Source organism: Carassius carassius, chromosome 23 (assembly GCF_963082965.1).
Source record: "Carassius carassius chromosome 23, fCarCar2.1, whole genome shotgun sequence".
NCBI lineage: Eukaryota > Metazoa > Chordata > Actinopteri > Cypriniformes > Cyprinidae > Carassius > Carassius carassius.
The window spans coordinates 9662215-9684520 of record NC_081777.1 but is presented as its reverse complement, the minus strand read 5'-3'; the positions used below and the strand labels follow the sequence as shown (position 1 = coordinate 9684520).

Here is a 22306-nt window from a genome sequence, read left to right as displayed (position 1 = left end):
TTTCATGCTCAGTAAAATAGATTTAAATCATCAGTGTCCATATGACTATTATAGGGATTGACTTTTTAAAAGAAGTTAATAAATCATTTTATTTTTATTTTATTTATTTTTTTGGCACAAGATTCTGATACCTTGCAGCCAACCAAATTACAACACTGTCAAAAGACTACATTAATAAACAATAGACTTTTTTATGTATATATATATTTCGCATGTTAATTATTGTACTTCTTAAAGACATAATGTTTAAACCATTGTAGCTGTTTAGGCCATCATGGTATAAATATTAGTTTACAGAAATAATTAGGATACCACTGAGGGACACTTTGTTTTTCTCACAGGCTTTAAGTGAAATTACTCTAGCAACTGCGGTTTAATCAAATGGAAAGCTGAAAGCAGCAGAAATATACGCACTCCTTCTTTTTACAATGGGTAGCAAATTACACAAGATTTAACAGAATGCCAATGGATCCAAAAAGGAAATTAAATATTTAAACTGAGACCAAACTCCAAAGAGAGGGCATTTCTATCAGCTAATGAGACTGGACAGAAGCTGTACTGGATATCTGATCCAGTCATGTCTGTGAAGGCGGCTTTTGTGTCTACTTCTGAACTCCTGGGAAAAGAACAACGGACATTTTTGAGCAGACAGTGTTTTCATCATCAAAGCTCATGATTGCTAACAGCTAGTCGACAAAGCTCACTGCATATTGATTATTTTCGTCATTTGCCAAATGTTCCTGTGTTAGAGAAAGCCATCCACAAAGTGCAACTAAGTTCAGTCAATATACATTTTTAAAGCCATTTTAAATAATAATTAAACTTTAAGACCGGGTTTTAATTATAGTATGTGTATTGTGGTGAACATAATACATTTGTATTATTTTTGGTTTGTTTTTGAGCAAGATGAGAAAAGGGAGAGACTATGGTGTTTAATGTTCAATTACGCTTGTGCAATTAGAACTGTTTGAGTTAAACATGGTTACCACTTTGATGAAGAGTGGAGCTTTTGCTTATGCTGAGAAGAGGAGTGTTACCAAGTCAGCAGTTTTAGTCTACTGGTCTACTTTTATATTTCTGCTGCAGGTTGAAGCAAAAACCCCACCCTCCTGGAATGTGATTTTGAACAAAGTGGAACCCCCTGAAAGGAGGTTTTTACCCCATCCGGAATACATTTTTAAAGTGATTTTAATAGCCATTTTCCCCCGGTATGTGATTAGACTAGTTTTGGCTGTGACTGGGCTAAGTCACCCGAAAGACTCATGAGATGAACTAATCAATTCTCTTTCCGGCTCAGACTGCATTGGTTTAGCGTATGGGGCTGTCACGTGATTAAAGAACGACTCAACCCGAAAGACTCATGAGATGAACTAATCAGTTCTCTCTCCGGCTCAGACTGCATTGGTTTAGCGTATGGGGCTGTCACGTAATTAAGGAATGACTTGAACCCCAAGACTTGTCAGACAAGAGGTGAGGTGAGCTAATTGTAGACTGAAGACCCAGGTAAATTAATTAATCTTTTCTGTATCTTATAGCATTTTAGTTTTGTATTGTTTGTAGTGTGATCAATGTTTGCGTAAGTACTAGATGTGTTGGGGAAGTAACACATAACATTTTAACTACATTTTGCTAAAATGAACGAAATGACTCGAAAAAAGATTTGTTCATTTTGCTGAATGAGACTCAAAAGTCTGAGTCTGTAAAATGATCCGAACTTTCCCTCACTATAAGGAATACAGTCTGTCACCATGGTATAATGACCACACTCGCACCCTAAAGAGAGCAGCCCAGAAAATGTAGCACAGCTGGAGGAAAACAAACCTAGATGTATTTTGTATCGCTTGGCGGCAAAGTACCCTATTATACAGAAAATCATTAAAAACTGCTATATCTGATTACTTCTCTTCTCTTTTAGAAGAAAACAAACATAACCCCAGGTATTTAGTCATTACATTGGCTAAATTAATTAAAAATAAATCAGTAACATGTGTTGACATTTCCCAACAGCACAAGCAGTAACAACTTTATGAACTACTTTACTTCCAAGATTGATACTATTAGAGATAAAATTGTAACCATGCATCCATCAGCTACAGTATCGCATCAGATGCACATAGTGCACATATAGTGCACTATAGATCCCATGAGAAACAGTTCCACTCATTCTCTACTATATGACAGGAAGAATTGTATAAACTTAAATCATTTGAACCAACAACATGCATGTTAGACCCTATTCAATCTAAGCTCCTAAAATAGTTACTTCCAGAACTCATAGATCCTCTTCTGACTATTATTAATTTGTCATTCTCATTAGGATATTTCCCCAAAACCTTCAAACTGGCCATTTTTAAGCCTCTCATCAAAAAAAAAAAAAAAAAAAAAAAAAAAAACACAACTGCTCTTATCATCTGATCATGGTTGTATCTCTCTATTAGTACTTTTGGATCTTAGTGCTGCGTTAGACACTATTGACCACAAAATTCTCTTGAATAGTCTAGAAAACTTTGCTGGCATTAGTGGAAGTACAATAGCATGGTTCAAATCATACATATCTGACCACCATCAATTCATTGCAGTGAATGAAGAGTTATCATATTGATCACAAGTGCAGTACCTCAAGACTCAGTACTAGGGCCCTTACTTTTATGCTTTACATGTTACCCTTGGGAGGTATCATCAGGAAGCACCATGTTAGCTTTTATTGTTATGCTGATGAAACTCAGCTCTATATTTCTTTGCGGCCTGGAGAAACATAGAAATTTGAAAAACGAATGGAATGCATAGTCGATATAAAAACCTGGATCAGGAGTAATTTCTTACTGCTAAATTCTGAAGAAACAGGTGTTAATTATAGGACCTACAAACTCTGCATTTAATAACCTAAAACACTGTCTAAGCAATCTTTCCTTTGAAAGCCAGATTTCTAGCACTTGTAAAACTGCATTTTTCCATCTCAAAAAATATATCTGTTTCTCTTCAGGAACTCGATCTGTGTCAAATGCGCTTTGGGGAACGCGCTTAGCGTGAGCAACTCTGAATATCGTGTGTAATCAGTCCAATGGAAGAGCGTGACGTCACAGGCGGGGTGACGTAAGCGACCAGGAAGCTATAAAAGCACGTGCCGCGCAGCTGGCGTCAGCTTCGCGTCTTTCAGCAAGCGCTCTGTGTGTGAATGTCACTTGCTTGTCTTGTGAGTCTTATTTACTGTTGTCTGTCCAGTTAGAGCTCCTAGACATGCCGAAGAGCAAGGCGAAATCAAAACATAGTGAAGGCGATTCCAAATCACGTTATAGGTTGTGTGTTCCTACCTGCCCGCGATATATAACGGGTGGGGATACACACAGCTTATGCATGGTTTGCCTGGGAGCGAAGCACGCTGAGTCGGCTCTCGAGGGGGCCGACTGTCCGCACTGTGAGCATATGTCGGTGTGGCTGCTTCGTTCCCAGAGGGCCCTCTTCGAGGAGGGGGCCTTCGCCAGTGTTCCCCACGGTGCTGGTCCTGCTTCTGCCGAGGCAGAACGGCGGCTGCACTCGTGGGGTTCACAAGTGGATTTGGTGGAGGGAATGGAGATGGGCCAGTCCCTATCTCCTTCCACTTCCACCAGATCCGGCGCCCAATCTCTGGAGTCGGAAGCACGCTCTGCTGTTCCTTCCACCCAGGGAGAGGGATCGATGCTCCGCCTCTCTTCCTCCGAGGAGGTCGATGTGGAGTCTGTCGACAGGGATTCGCCACCCCATTCGCAGCAATATGAGGAGCTCTTGGAGGTGGTTACTCACGCGGTGGCCAAACTAAGCATTGAGTAGCCCTCTGAAAAAACGACCGAACCGCAGCGAAGCAAGCTCGATGAACGCTTCCTGCGCGCGAGTCAGCCACCTCCCAGCCGGGGCCTTCCATTCTTTCCTGACCTGCATGATGAGATCGCCAGGTCGTGGAAATGCCCATTTTCAGCCCGCCTCTACATCCCCTCGTCTGACTACTATGGCAACGTGGTGGGGAGAGCACGACTATAGAGTGATGCCCCGGGTGGAACAGACGCTCGCGAGCTATCTGTCCCCCGGCGCGGCATCGTCTCTGAAGGCCCGGCATTGCCCTCAAAGCCACTCAGAACAACATCGGCTTTGGTGGGCAAAGGGTACGTGGCTACAGGTCAGGCTGGTGCATGTCTGCACACCATGGCGGTGTTACAGGCGTACCAAGCCGACCTGCTTAAAGAGCTAGATGAGGGAGAGGAGATCAAGTCCCATGATAATTCAGAGCTAAGAAGGGCCGCTGATCTCTCCCTCCGCGCCACCAAGGAGACCGCCCGAGTGATTGGGCGGTCCATGGCAGCTATGGTGGCCGCGGAAAGGCACTTATGGTTGACCCTGTCCGATATGAAAGAGTGGGACAGGGTCTGCCTCATGGACGCCCCGATTCAGCCGACTGGCCTGTTCGGCGACGCAGTCCATTCTGTCATCGACAGGTTTCAGGAGGCCCGAAAACAAGCAGCGGCGTTCCATAAGTTCCTCCCTCGTCGCTCTCTCGGGGCATCTGGGCGGGAGATGCCCCAGCCGCACCCTAGCTCCTCGTATCGGGAGGCCCAGAAACAGCTCTCGGCCGAGGTCTTCTAAGCTTAAAGATCTTAGGGCAGTCATAGAAGCTAAGAAGTCCTCGACCAAGAAACCCTGACGCCAAAAGCCCAGGGGGGCCGATCTGCCAACCCTGCCAGTGTTCCAGGGCACAGCGGTCCCCAGCGAGCATCGGTCTCAGCATCCTCCGCCCGTGCGCGTAGCGGGGCTGAGACGCTTGCCGCCCCTGCGGGGGCCTCTTACACCAAAGGTCAGTCTCGAGAGACTGATTCCCTTAGTAGATTATTTAGCAGCATGGAAACTACTGCCAAATGTATCTCAATGGGTCCTGCACACAGTAGAAAAAGGCTACCGTATTCAGTTCGGCTCAGCGCCGCCAATATTCAACGGGGTCATCCCGACGATAGTCGGCCCCAGGCAGGGTCTGGTTATGGAACAGGAAGTGAAAACCCCTATTAGAGAAGGAGGCCATCGAAGTGGTCCCTCCTCAAGACAGGGAGTCCAGATTTTACAGCCGGTATTTCATAGTTCCAAAGAAGGATGGGGGGTTGCATTCGATTATAGACTTGAGGGTCTTAAATTGTTCAGTTATGAGATTGAAGTTCAAAATGCTCACAATCAAGCATTTTGTAGCTCAGATCAGGTCCGAGGACTGGTTTGTCACAATAGATCTCAAAGATGCATACTTCCACATATCCATCCTTCCACAACACAGGAAGTTTCTGAGGTTCGCTTTCGGGGGCGAAGCTTACCAATATCAAGTACTTCCCTTCGGCCTTGCACTCTCACCCCGCACGTTCACAAAATGTGTAGACGCGGCTCTGGTCCCCCTGCGCATGCAGGGCATCCGCATTCTCAGCTATATCGACGATTGGTTGATTTTAGATCAGTCAGAGCAGGTTGCGGCTCGGCATCAAGATGTCGTTCTCGCACATATGGGGGAGCTGGGTTTGAGACTGAACGCCAAGGAGAGTGTACTTTCTCCGGTTCAGAGAAACACCTATCTAGGCGTAGTATGGGATTCGACCGCGATGCAGGCACGATTGTCCCCTGCTTCGTCTCGAGTCGATCCTCATCTCAGTTGAGAGAGTCAGAGAAAGCCAGTCACTTACTGTCAAACAATTTCAGAGATTGTTGGGTCTGATGGCAGCTGCGTCCAACGTGATACCTCTTGGCCTGCTGTACATGAGACCCCTACAGTGGTGGCTCAAGACCAAGGGATTTTCCCCGAAGGGCAATCTACTTCGCACTATCAAGGTCACGCGGCGCTGCCTCCGTGCCTTAGACATGTGGAAGAAACCTTGGTTCTTGAATCAGGGCCCGGTGCTGGGAGCTCCTTGTCACCGTGTAATACTAGCGATGGACGCATCTCTCACCGGCTGGGGTGCAGTCATGAGTGGCAACCCTGCCCGTGGTCTGTGGAGCGGTCGCCATCTAACATGGCATATCAATTGTCTAGAAATGCTAGCAGTTTATCGTGCACTGAAGCACTTCCTCCCAGACCTAAGGGGTCACCATGTGTTGGTGCGCACCGACAACACATCGGTGGTCTCTTACATCAACCACCAGGGAGGTCTGCGTTCGTGCCCTTTGTACAAGCTGGCGCACCAGATCCTGGTGTGGTCCCAGAGCAAACTCCTCTCATTAAGAACAGTTTATATTCCTGGGAAACTAAATATGGGAGCAGACATACTGTCGAGGCAGGGGCCGAGGCCCGGGGAATGGAGGCTTCACCCAGAGGTGGTGAAGCAGATAGGGAGAATATTTGGCAGGGCTCAAGTAAACCTTTTTGCAACTCAAGAGACATCTCAATGTCCCCTTTGGTTCTCTCTATTTCATACAGCTCCTCTGGGACTGGACGCTATGGTACAGACCTGGCCGAGGCTTCGTCTGTACACCTTTCCCCCTATTGCTCTGCTCCCAGGAGTTCTGGCGAGAGTACGCCGGGACGGGGTCCGTCTGTTGTTAGTAGCCCCGTTCTGGCCGGGCCGAGTGCAGACCTCGCTCCTCGACGGCTCTCCATGGGAGATACAGATCAGGACAGACCTCCTCTCACAGGCGCAGGGCACGATAATTCACCCTCGCCCGGAGTTGTGGAAGCTGTGGGTGTGGCCCCTGAGGGGGCACAACTATTAGCAGCTGGTCTCTCAACCTAGGTTGTTGAGACCCTCCTCCAATCCAGAGCTCCCTCAACGAGGAAACTGTACGCCCTGAGGTGGAAACTCTTCACCTCATGGTGCAGAGACCGCCAGCTAGACCCAGCAAACTGCCCAGTTGGTACAGTTCTGGAGTTTCTACAGGCCAGGCTCTCTGCAGGGTTGACCCACTCCACGCTGAAGGTTTACGTGGCGGCCTTCTCGATGGCCAGTCTTTGGGAAGACACCCCCTAGTTACACGTTTCCTCTGCGGTGCGCAGAGGCTGAGACCTCCAGTACAGTCCCGTATTCCCCCGTGGGACTTGGTTGTGGTGTTAGAGGCAATGTGAAAACCCCCGTTTGAACCCATTCAAGATATTTCAGACAGACATCTTACGCTTAAAACCTCCTTTCTGCTATCACCTCTCTGCGGAGAGTAGGAGATCTTTAGGCCCTCTCTGTGGCCCCCACTTATCTCGAGTTTGCACCTGGCATGACCAAACCGTTCATATACCCTCGAGCGGGATATGTTCCTAAGGTTCCCTCTGTTACACCATGACCTGTAGTGCTGCAGGCCTTCTGTCCTCCTCCCTTTCGGGAGCCCGACCAAGCAAAGCTAAATTGTATGTGTCCAGTTCGAGCGCTGGACGCATACGTCCACAGAGCTGCCCTGTGGAGAAAAACTGACCAATTGCTTGTATGCTACGGTTCCCCCAAGAGGGGTTCTCCTGCTTCTAAGCAGACTATTAGTCGTTGGATAGTCGAGGCTATCAACGCCACCTTTGAGTCCTCTGGTCGTCCCCCGCTGTCGGGAGCCAAGGCTCACTCTACTCGGGGTATGGCGACCTCCAAGGCCTTCCTAGCAGGTGTATCCATGCTGGAAATCTGCAATGCTGCGGGGTGGTCCACGCCCTCTACGTTTGTTAAATTCTATGGCCTAGAAATGCCAGTCACTCCAGGTGCTTCTGTCCTCTTGTCCTAAGCTGTGCTCTTCGGATACACACTAGGCAGGGGTTTGGTAGTCTGGCGGCGTTGGTACTCGTTCCCCAAAGCGCATTTGATGCAGCTCGAGTTCCTGAAGAGGAACGTCTCTAGGTTACGTATGTAACCCTAGGTCCTCAAGGGAACGAGCCATACCCCCGGCGCTTGCTGGTACTCGAAGCTGATGCCAGCTGCGCGGCACGTGCTTTTATAGCATCCTGGTCGCTTACGTCACCCCGCCTGTGACGTCACGCTCTTCCATTGGACTGATTACACGCGATATTCAGAGTCGCTCATGCTAAGCTCGTTCCCAAAAAAAAGCATTTGACGCAGCGTCTCGTTCCCTCGAGGAACTAGGGTTACAATAACCTAGAGACGTTTTACAACCTTTACTCCCAATGTCAAATGCAGAAACATTAATTTATGCATTCATGACCTCAAGGTTAGATTATTGTAATGCTTTATTGGGTGGTTGTTATGTGCTCTTAATAAACAAACTCTAGCTAGTCCAAAATGCAGTAGCTAGAGTTCTTACAATTTACTAGGTTCTATCAACAATGCACTGGCTCCCTATTAAACATTGTATAAATTTGAAAATCTTGCTTATTACTTATGCCCTGAATGGTTTAGCACCTCAGTATTTGAACAAACTCTTATTGCACTTTAGTCCTCCACATCTGCTACATTCTTAAAACTCCTATTTAGCCCCCAAACTCTGGAATAACCTACCTAACATTGTTCGGGAGGCAGACACACTCTATCTGTTTAAATCTAGATTAAAAACCCATCTCTTTAATCTGGATTACACATAACACAATAACACATTTCTAATATTCAAATCCGTTAAAGGATTTTTAGGCTGCATTAATTAGGAAAATCGGAACCAGGAACACTTCCCATAACACACAATGTGCTTGCTACATCTTTAGAAGAATGGCATCTACACTAATATTAGTCTGTTTCTCTCCTATTCTGAGGTCACCATAGCCACCAGATCCAGTCTGTATTCAGGTCACTGCAGTCACCTAAATTCAGTACATATCCAGCACAGGTGGTGGATCAGCACCAGGACCTCTACAGCCCTGAATATCAGCGGAGACCAGAACAACTAGGTGAGCCCAAGAGACAGATCCGCAGTCAAGACCTTGTCTCCTAGACGGCCACTGGAACAAGACCACAGGAAACAGATGATTCTTCTGCACAATCTGACTTTGCTGCAGCCTGGAATTGAACTGCTGGTTTCGTCTGGCCAGACGAAAACTGGCCCCCTGACTGAGCCTAGTTTTTTCAAAGGCTATTTCTCCATTCTGTCACCGATGGAGTTTTGGTTCCAGGCCGCTGTCACCTTTGGCTTGCTTAGTAGGGGACACTTAATTTCCAGCGATATTGTCGACTTGATTGCACAGATACTATTTAAACTGAACTGAGCAGGATGATGACATCACTGAATTCAATTATGAATTGCCCTTTTGCATTATTGACACACTATTTTCCTATTTAATGCTGTTTAGTTGCTTTGACATAATCTGAATGGTTAAAAGCGCTATATAAATTAAGGTGACTTGACTTCAGGTATAATTTATGTAGATTGATAAATCTAAGAGACAATGTCACAAGCATTAAAGTATGCATACAGAACACAACCATATCTTGTTAAATACTCATATCCATTCCAGCAGAATCCCTTACCTCCTGTGATACTTCACATACGTGGAGCCCCTGTCATCTTCCGGTTCCTGAGCTATGCTGTGTGGGTGTGGAAGTCTATCGTGGCTGTACTTGTGTCGCTGACTCAGGTTTTTAGTGCTACCTTTCCCCTCAGCAGAAGGGAAGTCATAGTATCCCTTCTTCTTGGCCTTCAGTCTAAGCTTATTCCTGTAGTGCTCAATGTCTGACTTCTGTTTCAGAGCCAAATTCACCTGTGTACACATAGAGAGAAAGAGAGAAGGGGGATTGGCCATTCATCCACGAAAAAAAAAAAAATTCTATATATATATATATATATATATATATATATATATATATATATATATATATATATATATATATATATATAATTGCATGCATTAAAAATGTGGCTCCACTTGATTTCCCATAGGTAAAGTGATATTCTAAAACAAATCTGTGCCAGGTCTCTTTTAAACCCAAATTAGACTAAATTGAGCAAGAGTATCCATTGAGATGTGCTAAGAATAAACTTTTGTTGACTATATAGACCAGTGGTATGCAACCTTCAACGTCAAAAGAGCCTTTTTGGCCCCTTTCCCACCAAATAAAATTAACGTGGAGTCAAAAAATATTTGATCCCCAAATAAAGATAACACATCATATAGCTAAAGTGTTATATTCAGTTATGTTACAAGGCAGGGAAGTAGCAATCATTTCAGAAGTGAGGGGAACAGAAATATCAAATTTTATAAATAATAATAATAATAATAGGCCTAATAATATGTTAAAAAAAAAAAAAACCTTATCTTACTTGGCTAAGAATTAAAGTACACTGCTGAACAATAACCAATAATTTGTCCTCTATAATATTTTTTATATATATTTTACTAATCACAATTTTATGGTTATGATTGTATAATCGGTATAATAGTTTATTTACTACAAACACTTTTTCCATTTATATCACAGAATAAGGCAGAATGTTTTTTTTTTGCTTTTATACTGTACATTAATGCTATGTCAATCACCACTGTATAATTTATATAAAACATACATAAACCATATATTGTTGCAATTGTTTATTGTCTTCACGTTTTATCAGATAATGTTTATGCTTATTATACAGCTTAGCTACAGCGAAAGTGGCATGCCTTTGTCCATATTAGGGATTTCCTGGCGTCAAAAGTTACTTCTATCATATTAATCTGTTTTGGACTTTCTTTATGAGAGCACCCTATGGCTTAGAGTATGAATGAAATATACAGTGCATGAGAGCCTTCAGTGCTCCATGATGTTCACATTGTTTTGGATGAGAATAAAATGTAACCAAAACGATGTGACTATATTGTCTCTATTAATTTAAATCTAGACTTATTCACATTGGCCCTTGAAAATCTCTACGTGAGCACACTTGCCTGAAAAAAAGTGCATTGGAAGAGTTTAGGTTTTATTGAAAGTCAGGGGGACACCTGCCCCACATATTGTACACCCAAGCTACAGGGAACCACCGCAAAGGGATGAAAGAGCCGCATGCAGGTTGGGAGTCACGGGTTGTCGGCCCCTGATATAGACTATACATGAAGTTAAATGAAGTCTTAGTACAGTAACAGTCTTGCATTAAAATTTTATTCATTCATTCATTCATTCATTCTCCTTGCAAAAGCTTTCAAGCAGCCTGGTAGCCAGTAAACATAACTTTGTATCCTTGCTGTACAAAACTGTATAGAACCTGTGCACTCTGAATTGCAGAAGTTGCATAACAGTCAGCCAATCAGCTTGAATTGGAAATTTTGCATCGACCAGTGCCCTAAAATGACTTTGGTCAGTGGTTGCCATCCGAAGCTGTCTCTAATAAAATTAAATGTTACCTCTCCATTGAATACAGCAGAGTCCTGACTGCGGTCTGAAGACGCAGGGTGCGAGTAGGTGGGTGGAGCTGCCATTGGTTTTATAGAAATAAGCTGAAGTGATCCTGAGGAACTATCATAATGCCCTGGCAAAAACACACATATTTTAATGTCAACAACAAGATTGCAAAAACTTACTCAAATTATAGAAGCAGAATACAGACAAATTCACTTCCTTAATTATGTGACAGCTGCACTGGCCAACATAATCACTTCTACAGAAGATTAATTTCATTAGCTCTTATTTCCTATTTAAAGTGGACAAAGTAAGATCCTGAGATTTCAGTGTATCCTTTGATTTTAATTAACTGGCTCCATTTATCAAGACATATTATGTATATCTAAATATATTCTTATGTAAGTTGAAAAATATGATAAGCAAATCTGTACATTTTGTCCTATAAAGAATTAGGCTCAATGTGAACAGAATTTAACAAGTTATATCCATGAAATGGATTTTCCAGGCCCCCCATTATTTTTTTTTAAGTAATAGTTCAGCACCCCCCGAATAAAAGTAAATCATATCATTACTCACTGCTGTTATTTCTTTTGTGGAATATATAAAGAAGAACTGAATGGATTATAATGCTGCTTTATACATATCACAACAGTTCATAGTGGCCACATCTATCAAGCTGAAGGAATAAAAGCAAGAAAAAGCACCATAAATGTAGTCCATAAGTGACATAATTTTCGAGAGATCAATTGTTTTAAACTTGGAAGGATTGAGAGTTGTGTTGGCAGTCTCTAAAGTACAGCTTAAATATCATTAATGCAGTTTACCTCAACAATAATTTAAGTTATTTAATGTCAGCCAAAAATTAAAAATATGCACTTTTTTTTTTTTTTTCTGGTACAATACAGGTTAATGTGGTCCAATGATGTTTTGGCAAACAAACAAACAAACAAAAAATAAATGCATACAGGTTTATAATGACATTAGAGTCAGCAAACCATTTTATTATTATTATTATTACTATTATTATTATTATTATTATTATTATCATTATTTAGGTGCTTTTGCAGTCTAATTTAAACAATTCTGGCACACTTCACACTTCTCTCCCCAGACTTAAGTTCCATCTGACAAGGTCGGATACAACATGTGCCAACAGTTTCCCATCAAATGCTATTCTCGATGCTGCGTTTCAATAGTGCTAAAGAGAACATTCTTTGTTCAACCGGTTGTGAAGCATGTGTGTCAAACAGATCAGGCTAGCATAGCAGTTTCTGCTTTGGATATGGGTTCCTGTCTATCACAGAAATTTACATTCTGGGCCATATGAATGTGGGAGCAGATTTGCTGTCAAGACAAGCTGGGAAACACGGGGAATGGAAACTCCACCCCAAGGTAGTCAGACAAATTTTCATAGTGGAGGTGGACCTCTTTGTATCACAGGAAATAGCACAGAGTCCCCTCTACTTCTCTCTGACTTCTCCAGCTACCATACTGCATTTTATAACTGCATGGCTTGGCACGGCTCGGTACAGTACGGCACGTGCTCACCTCGCATTTTTACTGCAGTTCAGTATCGCTTTAGAGTGAGCGGTATTATTCACATTTCGTTATATTTGTGCAGTCTCTACTGTCACGAAAAAACTTTTTCATTCCATGTCGCCACATCAAGCTCTCGCTGGATCCGCTCCTCTGCTATCAACAAGAGTAGCATCTGTACTTTCGCAACAGACAACAAAACTTTTTGGTTGTTAAAAAAAGGTGCACTAATTCAAAACAGTTGCGTTCGATAATCTGTGACTGATTTAAATCTAGTGGTTCTTTTGGGTTTGTGTTTCAAGTTCAGTGATGCAGGTAGTGACGATTCTCTTCGGCCAATCCGTGATCAGCAGAGTTTACTTGTCACATTTTGTTAATGGTACGGTTCACTTGGAAACTCAACCGAGGTAGTACTAAAAAAAGTACCAGGTACTGATTCCAGTGGAAAACCCCCCAAAAGTGAACTGTACTGAGCCATACTGTACCATACCATGCCGACCCAGTTCACTGCCATGTTGTTTCAGTGCTGGAATTCCTGCAAGAAAAATTGTCCTCAGACACATATCCTGGTACTTTATATGTGTAAGTCTATGTGTCAACAGGTTCGGCCTGCCACACTGTAATTGACAGGTTCGGGCACTTCCAGGGTGCCGTTGGTATTCTCGTTCCCATTAGAGTTATTGAAAGGCAGCATCGAGAGTAGCTTTTCAAAGGAACATCTCCAGGTTTCTTAATTGTAACCCTGTTCCCTGAAAACGTGTGAACAAGATGCTGCGCCTCAATGACACACTGTAGGTTTGCCTGAATGTCTCTTTAGACAAAGGTGTAACCTGAAGATGTGTCAGTTTCACGTCTATTTATAACCCTCAGGTGCACGTTATCATATTACGTCACCTGCCGAGGATATTTAAGCCAATTCTTGGCATGTTTGACACACATGCTTAATAACCGGTGGATCAAAGAAGGTTCTCATCTCATTGTCACACTTTTTCAGGGAACAGGGTTACAGTCAAGTAACCCGAGACAGACTTGAACATTTGGCACCTTACGTTGTAATTGTGAGGGACATGCTTATTTACATGTGTATGTGGTGTTGAGGGTTGTATATTGGCACGTCTGTGTGTTATCCAGGCCATTATGACCTCTGCCAAGCACAAGGTTATAAAATAATTAAGTTAGGTTTCAATGGGTGTGCCTTTATCTCCATCTTTCTGTATGCCTTTTGGGATGCATGTGTCTCCAAAAATGTGCGTGTGACCCTGTTGCTCCTCAGTGATGCTGGCAGCCACAGTGACAGACCGGATCATGTCAGAAGAGACGGTTTCATTCATATTCATGAACTCGGTCACTGTTTGCCTTTTTAAGGATGGATATCTGGTAAAAAGGGCCTTAGTTTAAAAACTCATTTTCTATGCAGAGCCTCACACTTCACCCAAACACATACTGATTTAGAAGCTAGTTGGGAATTATTATACTTCTTATATATTAGTAAATACATTTTATATTGTCCCTCTGTGTAAGAAAGGAACTACTAGTAACATAACTGACTCCATAAGGAAACACAGAAAATACCAGTCATTATGTTATTGACAATGTTATTTTAGCAATTTTGTACATTATACTTCTGGTTGTAATATGGAATGAAAAAAAAAGAGCATAGGGATAAAATAATTGATGTATAAAATTAAATAGCACTTGTGTGTGTTTTGTTAAAGATACTGTATTTAGGTTTTTGACTCTACAGCATAAAAATACCATTTTACTGTTTACAGATATTTAAAATACATGCTAAGTTAACATACTTGTTTTTCAGAAAACAATGCTACAGTCAGTTATTCTCCTTTGAAAATGTGTGTTCCAGGTCGGAATGTCGGTCTATATTTTGGTTTGTGAAACCCGGACACTGCCAGTTTACCCAATTGTATTTTGGCATCCTGGGGTGGCAGTTGGCGGAGAACACAGTGTATTTCATTTCATTCATCATCAAGTGCACTCGTTCCTGTTAATGTCATCAATCTGGCAACCTGCACATACCAAGCCTGAGGAGGAGGAGCTGGGTGAAAAAAAACCCTCTCCAATATTTTGAATTTGGATTGCAATACCTAATTCAACCACTCGGTGTCAATCCTACATACAGCACTGTTACATTTCTAAATTATTCAAAAATTTTGAAAATATAATTTAATTGTACATATTTTCGATCCATATAATTAGAAGCAGCTCCTGACAATAAATTGTTCATGTGGCTCAGTGGTAGAGCATTGTGTTAGCAGTGCAAAAGGTTGTGGGTTCAATTCCCATGGAACACACATACTGGTAAAAAAAATGTGTAGCCTGAATGCACTGTCATTCACTTTAGGGGAAGTCGTGGCCTAATGGTTAGAGATTCGGACTCGTAATTCAAAGGTTGTGAGTTTGAGTCTCGGGCCAGCAGCAATTGTAGGTAGGGGGAGTGAATACAGCACTCTCTCCACTTTCAATACCATAACTGAAGTGCCCTTTGAAGAAGACACTGAACACCCAACTGCGCCCCGGGTGCCACAGCTTAAATGGCTGCCCACTCCTCTGGCTGTGTGTTCACCGCTGTGTGTGTGCACTTTGGATGGGTTAATTGCAGAGCATGAATTCTGAGTATGGGTCACCATACTTGGCTGTATGTCACTTCACTTTCAATTTAGGTAGAGCAGATTCTGGGCCACAGCACTAGATTATGGTCCCACTTTATATTAAGTGTCCTTAACTACTATATACGTGCTGTTTGTTTGGTACGATGTGCTTATTGTGTTCATGTTGTACTGCATAGCATTTTTACTGTTATTGAGTTGTGACAGGAATAAAGTTATGGACAGGTTTAGTGGTTTGGTTAGTTTAAGTGTAGGCTATGGGGTAAACATGTAATTATAGATGTAATCACAGAAACTAACTGAAGATGTAATTCCCAATGCGTGCCCAATGTAAAAACATGTATGCACACAATAAATAAATTTTATCAAATTATTTATTTAAATATCAGTACATAGTAGTTTAAGAAACTTTACATAAAGTGGGCCCGCTTAAGATATATAATAAATACATAATTATGATTAACCACTCACTCATAATTATGATGCTCCTTATAGCATTTGGGAATGCCTAGTGTGTTTGCATAATTTTGCCTGAGGGTGGTGCTCTAATGTTGATTGGCAGGCTCCAAGTACACACATTATCTTAAAATTACTTTAATGTTGCATTTACTGTGTTTGAATGTTGAATTAGGAAGCTGCTAGTTGAGGAGAAAATCAAGAGAAGAAAAGAAAGCCATGTCGATTCTCAAAATAAACACAACAGAAGGATTTAAAGGCTATACACATCAGCATGTTTAAATTGAATGATTTATACTCCAACTAATTTGGTACACTGCTCCATACATCCTCCTGTACCTGTTAAATATGAACAGATGTGTTCACAATGTGATTTATTTGTTGCTAAAGTGATGCAGACTGATATACACACGGGTAATGTAAAAATAAGTGGGGGAAACAGATTTTTGTCCCTGTTAATCTAAATTAGAGCTTACTGCCTTTCTAATCTTCACCACAGATCCACATTGGAAAAGTGTATATTTCTAAATCAACATTTGTTCCCTTTGCCCACCATCAAGGATTTATTCTTTTCAAAGAGGTCTGTGCAATGCATTGTGGGATTGTACAATCTAAAAATGACATTGTGGTGCTGCATTAGATTTGTGGCCTGACAGCACAAGTGCGAAAGTGCTGAAAATGTGGAGGCATTTCTCACCATTACTCTTCCTCGTCTCCTCCTTCGTAAGTTTCTGCTGTGCTGTGGCTTTTTGCACATTCAAGCCCTTTCCTGAGACCTCTTTCACTGATTCGCTGCTGATGACGGAACCATCCTCACTTGGCAACCTACTCCAAATAACCATAGCAACAAGGATCAGTGGTGAGTCAGTGTATGTGTGAAATGAGAGGATGGTTATGTCATTTTCTTTGTCTGCATCCTCATCTCTTACACATACAGTACATATAAATGCAAGGACACAGTCAAACAGATACATGTACTCTTACAAAAGCACTGTGATGCTCAAACTAGAGTATTGATTGGTCTTGATTGTGAATATTTTATAAGTTAATTCAAACATTTTTAATATCTAATACATTTAGTTTTGATATTTTCGTACTAAAAGTACATACAATTACATAATGTACAAAACATGGAAATGCTATAGAGATAGAAAATAAGATGCATGCATTTTTGAATATATTGTATGCTACAATAAACTAAATATAATTTGCATATTAATGTCTTTTTGGGGCAACGTGTAATGAAAAAAAGAATAATAATGTAATAATGGGAGTAATAATTGACAAGATTTTCATAATAATATATATAACTTTACATAACTTTATAATGAGTTAGTATTTCCAAAAATCCTGACTGTTGAAGTTTGTGAAGGAGCTACTAAATTGAGTCCTTCCAGGACTTACACTACCGGTCAAAAGTCAAAAATAATTGAACCTGCAAGCAGCGTGGAAGAGGCTATGTTTGAGTTAGTGTAAAGCATATTGTCATGTAGATGTGTTCAGGTCAGTATTCTTAGCAAAAATGTGATGTTTGGTGTAGATTGGACATTGCATGTTTAAGTTAGTGTAAAAAGTCATTTCCTTTTGCCAGTAGGTGACGCTATGATTATAACTGAATATTGACCTTAAGATGTGCTCAAGCCAGGCCTTTATAAAATGTGTGAAGTTTGGGGCAGATTAGGCATTGTACGTATGCATGAGTTACAACAACTTCCTCTTTCATGGTATCAAATGGTTAGTTCACCCAAAAGTGAAAATTATCCTAAAAATTACTCACCCTCAAGACATCCTAGGTGTATATATAAAGAAGACTTTCTTCTTTCAGACAAATCCAGTCTATTAAAAATTGTCTTTGATCTTTCAAACTGTTTAAATGTGTCATATTTTGCAATTTCAATTTTCCATTTCTCTTTGGAGTGTTACAAGCTCTGGTGCGTAAAGAAGATCTGTAAAGTTGCAAAGACTAAAGTTTAAAATCCAAAGAGATATTCTTTATAAAAGTGAAGAGTCAAGAACTCCCTCCTAAAACATTATAACACGCCCCCACATATCTATGTCACGATGTGGGAAGATTTGCATAACGTCGCTCAAATGTTCACGCAAAGAAAGAAGGCATAACTTTTATTCTTGTTGTTGCCACCGCCAGCATGTTGTAAAGACACTGTGTGTGTTGTTGTGAAAGTGAATCTACTTTGTTTGGCCTTCAAAAAAGGACACAACTACAAATCAGTGGTTAAGTTGTATTTACTGTTCCAGCTATTATGCTTCTATGATGAGCCACTTCTTCTTCGGCTTTTGCCGTGGTACTGTGGGTTATACTAGAAACATGCCCATGGACACTGTGGACAAGCAGTCTGCATGTGTACTTCACGTCGACAACAATGCAGAAGTATGAATGAAAACGTACACATAGCCTGCGGCGTAAAGGCTACGACAATAACGTAAATTATGTGGAAAATAATGTTTTTTTAACCTTAAACCACATAAACACATTTCATTAAACCAAATACACAAAATAATGTTCTTTTTAGCATCATCATATGACCCCTTAAATGCCAGTCAGTGGGTGTTGCAGCTCAGAAGTGACAAATGCAGAAGCGCAGAGAAGGGATAAAAAAAACAACTGTCACTAATTAGAAGGATGTAAAGAAGAATGTCAAAGGATTTCAATAAAACCCAAGAGGAGACTGGTTTTCCTTTGCTAAAGTAATGAAACTTTGCTTCCTTTGCTCCTGTTAACAAACATTGGTTTTCACAAGATCAGGCCATGCACACGCCGACCTCATACGTCATCCGCCCAGAGCTGCTTCCATGTACAATTGTTGCCACAAGCTAGACTAAAGAGATTATAACATTTTGAATATTGATATTTTTCTTACAAAAACGCATCGATTCACTACAGAAGGCCTTTGATCACTCCCGCTTGCCAAGTAATTTATTGGCTATTTTAAATTTTGGGGTGAACGAAGTGTTTTAGCACTTAGTAAGTGTTGCTAGCATGTTTGAGCCTATTTCTAGCATGTTTAGCACACAATGGTATATTTTACTGTGTTGCTGATAGTGCATCACAGTGTTAAACATGTCACTTGCTGTTGCCAGTAGGTGGCGCTATAACTATAACCAAACATAAGCATTTAGATGTCTTCAGGCCAGGACACAAATTAGAATTTTCGGGCAGATTGGATTCTGGATGTCTGAGTTATATCAACTTCTTGTTTCACTGCATCAACCTCTTAAGACCCTTCGGCCTCTTATGAGGACATCATATTTTAGTATAATTTTTTTAGACTGTACATGCCACATTACACACTGTACATGTCCTGTACAGAGCTACCAAATGTGATACCAAATAATGAGATGTTTCACCATGACCAGTCCCTGTCGTTGTCTGAAATTAATTTAGTGACACTCTTATGGAAATATGATAATATTTTGTAATTATCATTTAAATCTGTCACAAATTTAAATGTCACAAATCAACATCTCAGGAAAATGTTATGGGGTTTCAAATCAAAATATGAATTTCTGTTACGAAACAGGATGTTGATTTCATACGTTTCCTCATATGAGGACACTGGGACTAAAAGCATGTTTTGTTACGCATTTTGGGAGATATAACAAATGAATAGGGAAATAAATTATATTTCAGTATTCTATGAAATATTATATATTATTATGAAAATCTTGTCAATTATTACTCCCATTATTACATTATTATTCTTTTTTTCATTACACGTTGCCCCAAAAAGACATTAATATGCAAATTATATTAATTCCTGTTTATGGGCATTTTACACACATTTTGAAGAAATTTAAATGGTATATATTGAATCATTTTTTTAAACATAGTTGAGAATCATCTTTATATATACAAAGTTTGGTAAAAAAAAAAATGCATGTTAATTCATGACTTTTTATTTTATTTTTTTAAATAAATTGAGTCCCGGTGCTTAACTGTAGCTTAACTGAAGCCATAGCTTAACTGAAGAACTTTTTACATTATTTTTAATGCCCTATGTAAAGATATGGAAAATATATATATATTTTTATTTTCCTAAAACATTTTTTTCTCAGGTCTTAAGAGGTTAATAGCATGCTTTAACACTTAGCTCATTTTTGCTAGCATGTTTTTTTTTTCTCATGTTTCTTGCATGTTGTCAGCCTATGTAACACTTGCTGATGCTTTTATGTTGCCAGGAGTCCATAACAATGTTAACAAACAGTATGATATGATAACCCTCACCAAATTTGAAGATGATCCAATTAAAACTGTAGGAGGAGTTTGTCAAAGTAAAAGGCCTGGAAATGGCAAAAACTGCACAAAAATCATACAGGAAATTGAAAATTACAAACTTTTGGGGGTTTTGGATTTTGTACCAAGAGACATTTTTGTAGGTAATGGTGTGTTACACATGTACCAATTTTTTTAGTTGTACGTAAACCGTAGCTTGAGGTGCAATCCGTTGAAATTTTACAGGTGGCGCTATTGAGCCATTTTGTCACACACACTTCTGAAACCCATATCAGATGTCAATTTTTACCAGTTCTGACACGTGTGCAAAGTTTCATGAGTTTTGCAGAATGTTTAGGCCTTCAAAAATGCAAGAAGAAGAAACAGAGCACGAAACGCACCATCTGTGCTCAGGCACTAATTACGATTTTTTTAATGTTTTTGAAAGAAGTCTCTTATACAAACCAAAACTGAAATAATTTTATCAAAATACTGTAAAAACATCATATTGTGAAAATATATTATTACCCCAAACTATTGAAGGGTAGTATAAATGTATAATGGTTCACACAAATCTATTAAACAGAAATAACTTAATGTTGATAATAGTTGATAATAATAACAAATATTTCCTAAACATCAAATTTTCATATTAGAATTATTTCTGAAAGATCAAGTGGCACTGACACGTGGAGTAATGGCTGCTGAAAATTCACCTTTGCATAACATGAATAAGTTACATTTAATATATAATCAAACTGAAAACAGTACTGTTCTTTTAAACAGTTCTATGGACTCTTGGTGAGCATCAGCGACTTCTTTCAAAAGATCTTATTATATATCATCCGAATATTATCCAAACTTTTGATCAAGAGTGTAGTTAGTGATTTACATATAATTCAGCTGAACCTCAAAAAACAGGCATGAAAATAAAAAATCAATTTCTCCAGAAATTATATCTCAACTTTTTCAGAGATAAATGGTCTAACTCAAGAACATATCCACTTATTAATCAAACAGTTTCTGCTCTGAGAACACTTGCCTGAAGCAGAATCCATTTATATCACACTCCTCCATGAAACTAACTGAAAGCTACAGTATGCTCATCCAACCATATGCAATTCATTAAAACTCAGTAACCTTAACTATCAGACAATTTTTTGAAGAGGCCAGTGGTCTCATTAACAGTGTTAAGATCATAGTGACATCCTGAGCACTGATTTTATTTAAAAAGCAATTACTAAACAAGTAATGTGACGAGTGGGGTGGGGCAGAGAGCCGGTAGAACGGAGCGAGGCCAGTGGAGTGATTGGAAAATGAGCGACACCTGTTCCACTTACTGGTCTCGAGTCCCACAGAGGAGATCGGAAGGATAAAAAAGAGGAGTGATGACAGTGAAGGACAAGAGAGGACCAGGCCTGGACTTTGTTTTTTGTTTGGTTTTTGTTTGTGCGCGGCAGTCATCCGCGAAGGGTTGTCGCACTGTTTTGGGTTTATTTTGTTATTAAAAGCTTTCATTTTGAAAGTCCGCCGGTTTCCGCCTCCTCCTTCCCGAGATTATGAAGTTTGTATACTGTTACAATTAACTTTATCCATTATCCCCATTACGTATTAGAACAAATGCCTGAAACTTGGTATTAGAAGCACGTCCTGTGTCTGCTTGACTCTAAAGAATCACTTTATGTATTCCCCAACTGAAAATCACTTTGGATAAAAGTGTCTGCAAAACAACTAAATTTAAATGTAATCTCACTCTCTCTTGAACACTGTATAACGTCTACTCTAGCTTATGTCTTCCATGACAAGTAGTTTTGTGGGCCTGTGCCAAATAATCGCAAATGACATCAAGTGACATAAGTGTCAGGTTTCTTCACACATACCTTTTCCTTATCTCACTGTTCAGGCTTTTCTTGGAAGTGGATCCATCTTGGCGTGCAGGTTTATCTAGGGACAGGGGAGCATCTCGAATGGGGTGGGGCAGAACCATACTCTCTTGAGTAACCGGGAGGGTCTCCTCATCACCACCCTGCTGACCCAGGTGCTGCTTGGCATAGTCAAAGCCCTGAACAGGCTAAGCAATGAGCAAACATTCACATAGGTTATTTTTATATACACCGCACTGTAAAATGGTAAAATCTAATTTACCGCTCAAAAATATTTAATTTTTTTTTTTTAACTTCCAAAACAATGATCTGGTTGTGCATTCCTTTGAAACAATGTTTTGACTATATATTTCA

The 22306-nt window shown here is 40.5% G+C and overlaps 1 protein-coding gene and 1 long non-coding RNA gene across 3 annotated transcripts in view; one reads left to right on the top strand and one right to left on the bottom strand.

Annotated features, from left to right (window-relative positions):
* Positions 1–22306, top strand: part of LOC132101326 (uncharacterized) — a 963607-nt gene that overhangs the window by 562212 nt on the left and 379089 nt on the right. The window lies entirely within an intron of this gene.
* The window catches only part of kiaa1549lb (KIAA1549-like b), a 119899-nt gene that overhangs the window by 15712 nt on the left and 81881 nt on the right, over positions 1–22306 (bottom strand). For both annotated transcript variants that reach the window (XM_059506195.1, XM_059506196.1), the window contains exons 13-16: positions 21950–22140; positions 16536–16663; positions 11225–11349; positions 9378–9607 (exon numbers count right to left, since the gene is read on the bottom strand). In XM_059506195.1, the coding sequence (XP_059362178.1) occupies positions 9378–9607; positions 11225–11349; positions 16536–16663; positions 21950–22140 (674 nt within the window). The remainder of the gene's footprint in view (positions 1–9377; positions 9608–11224; positions 11350–16535; positions 16664–21949; positions 22141–22306) is intronic.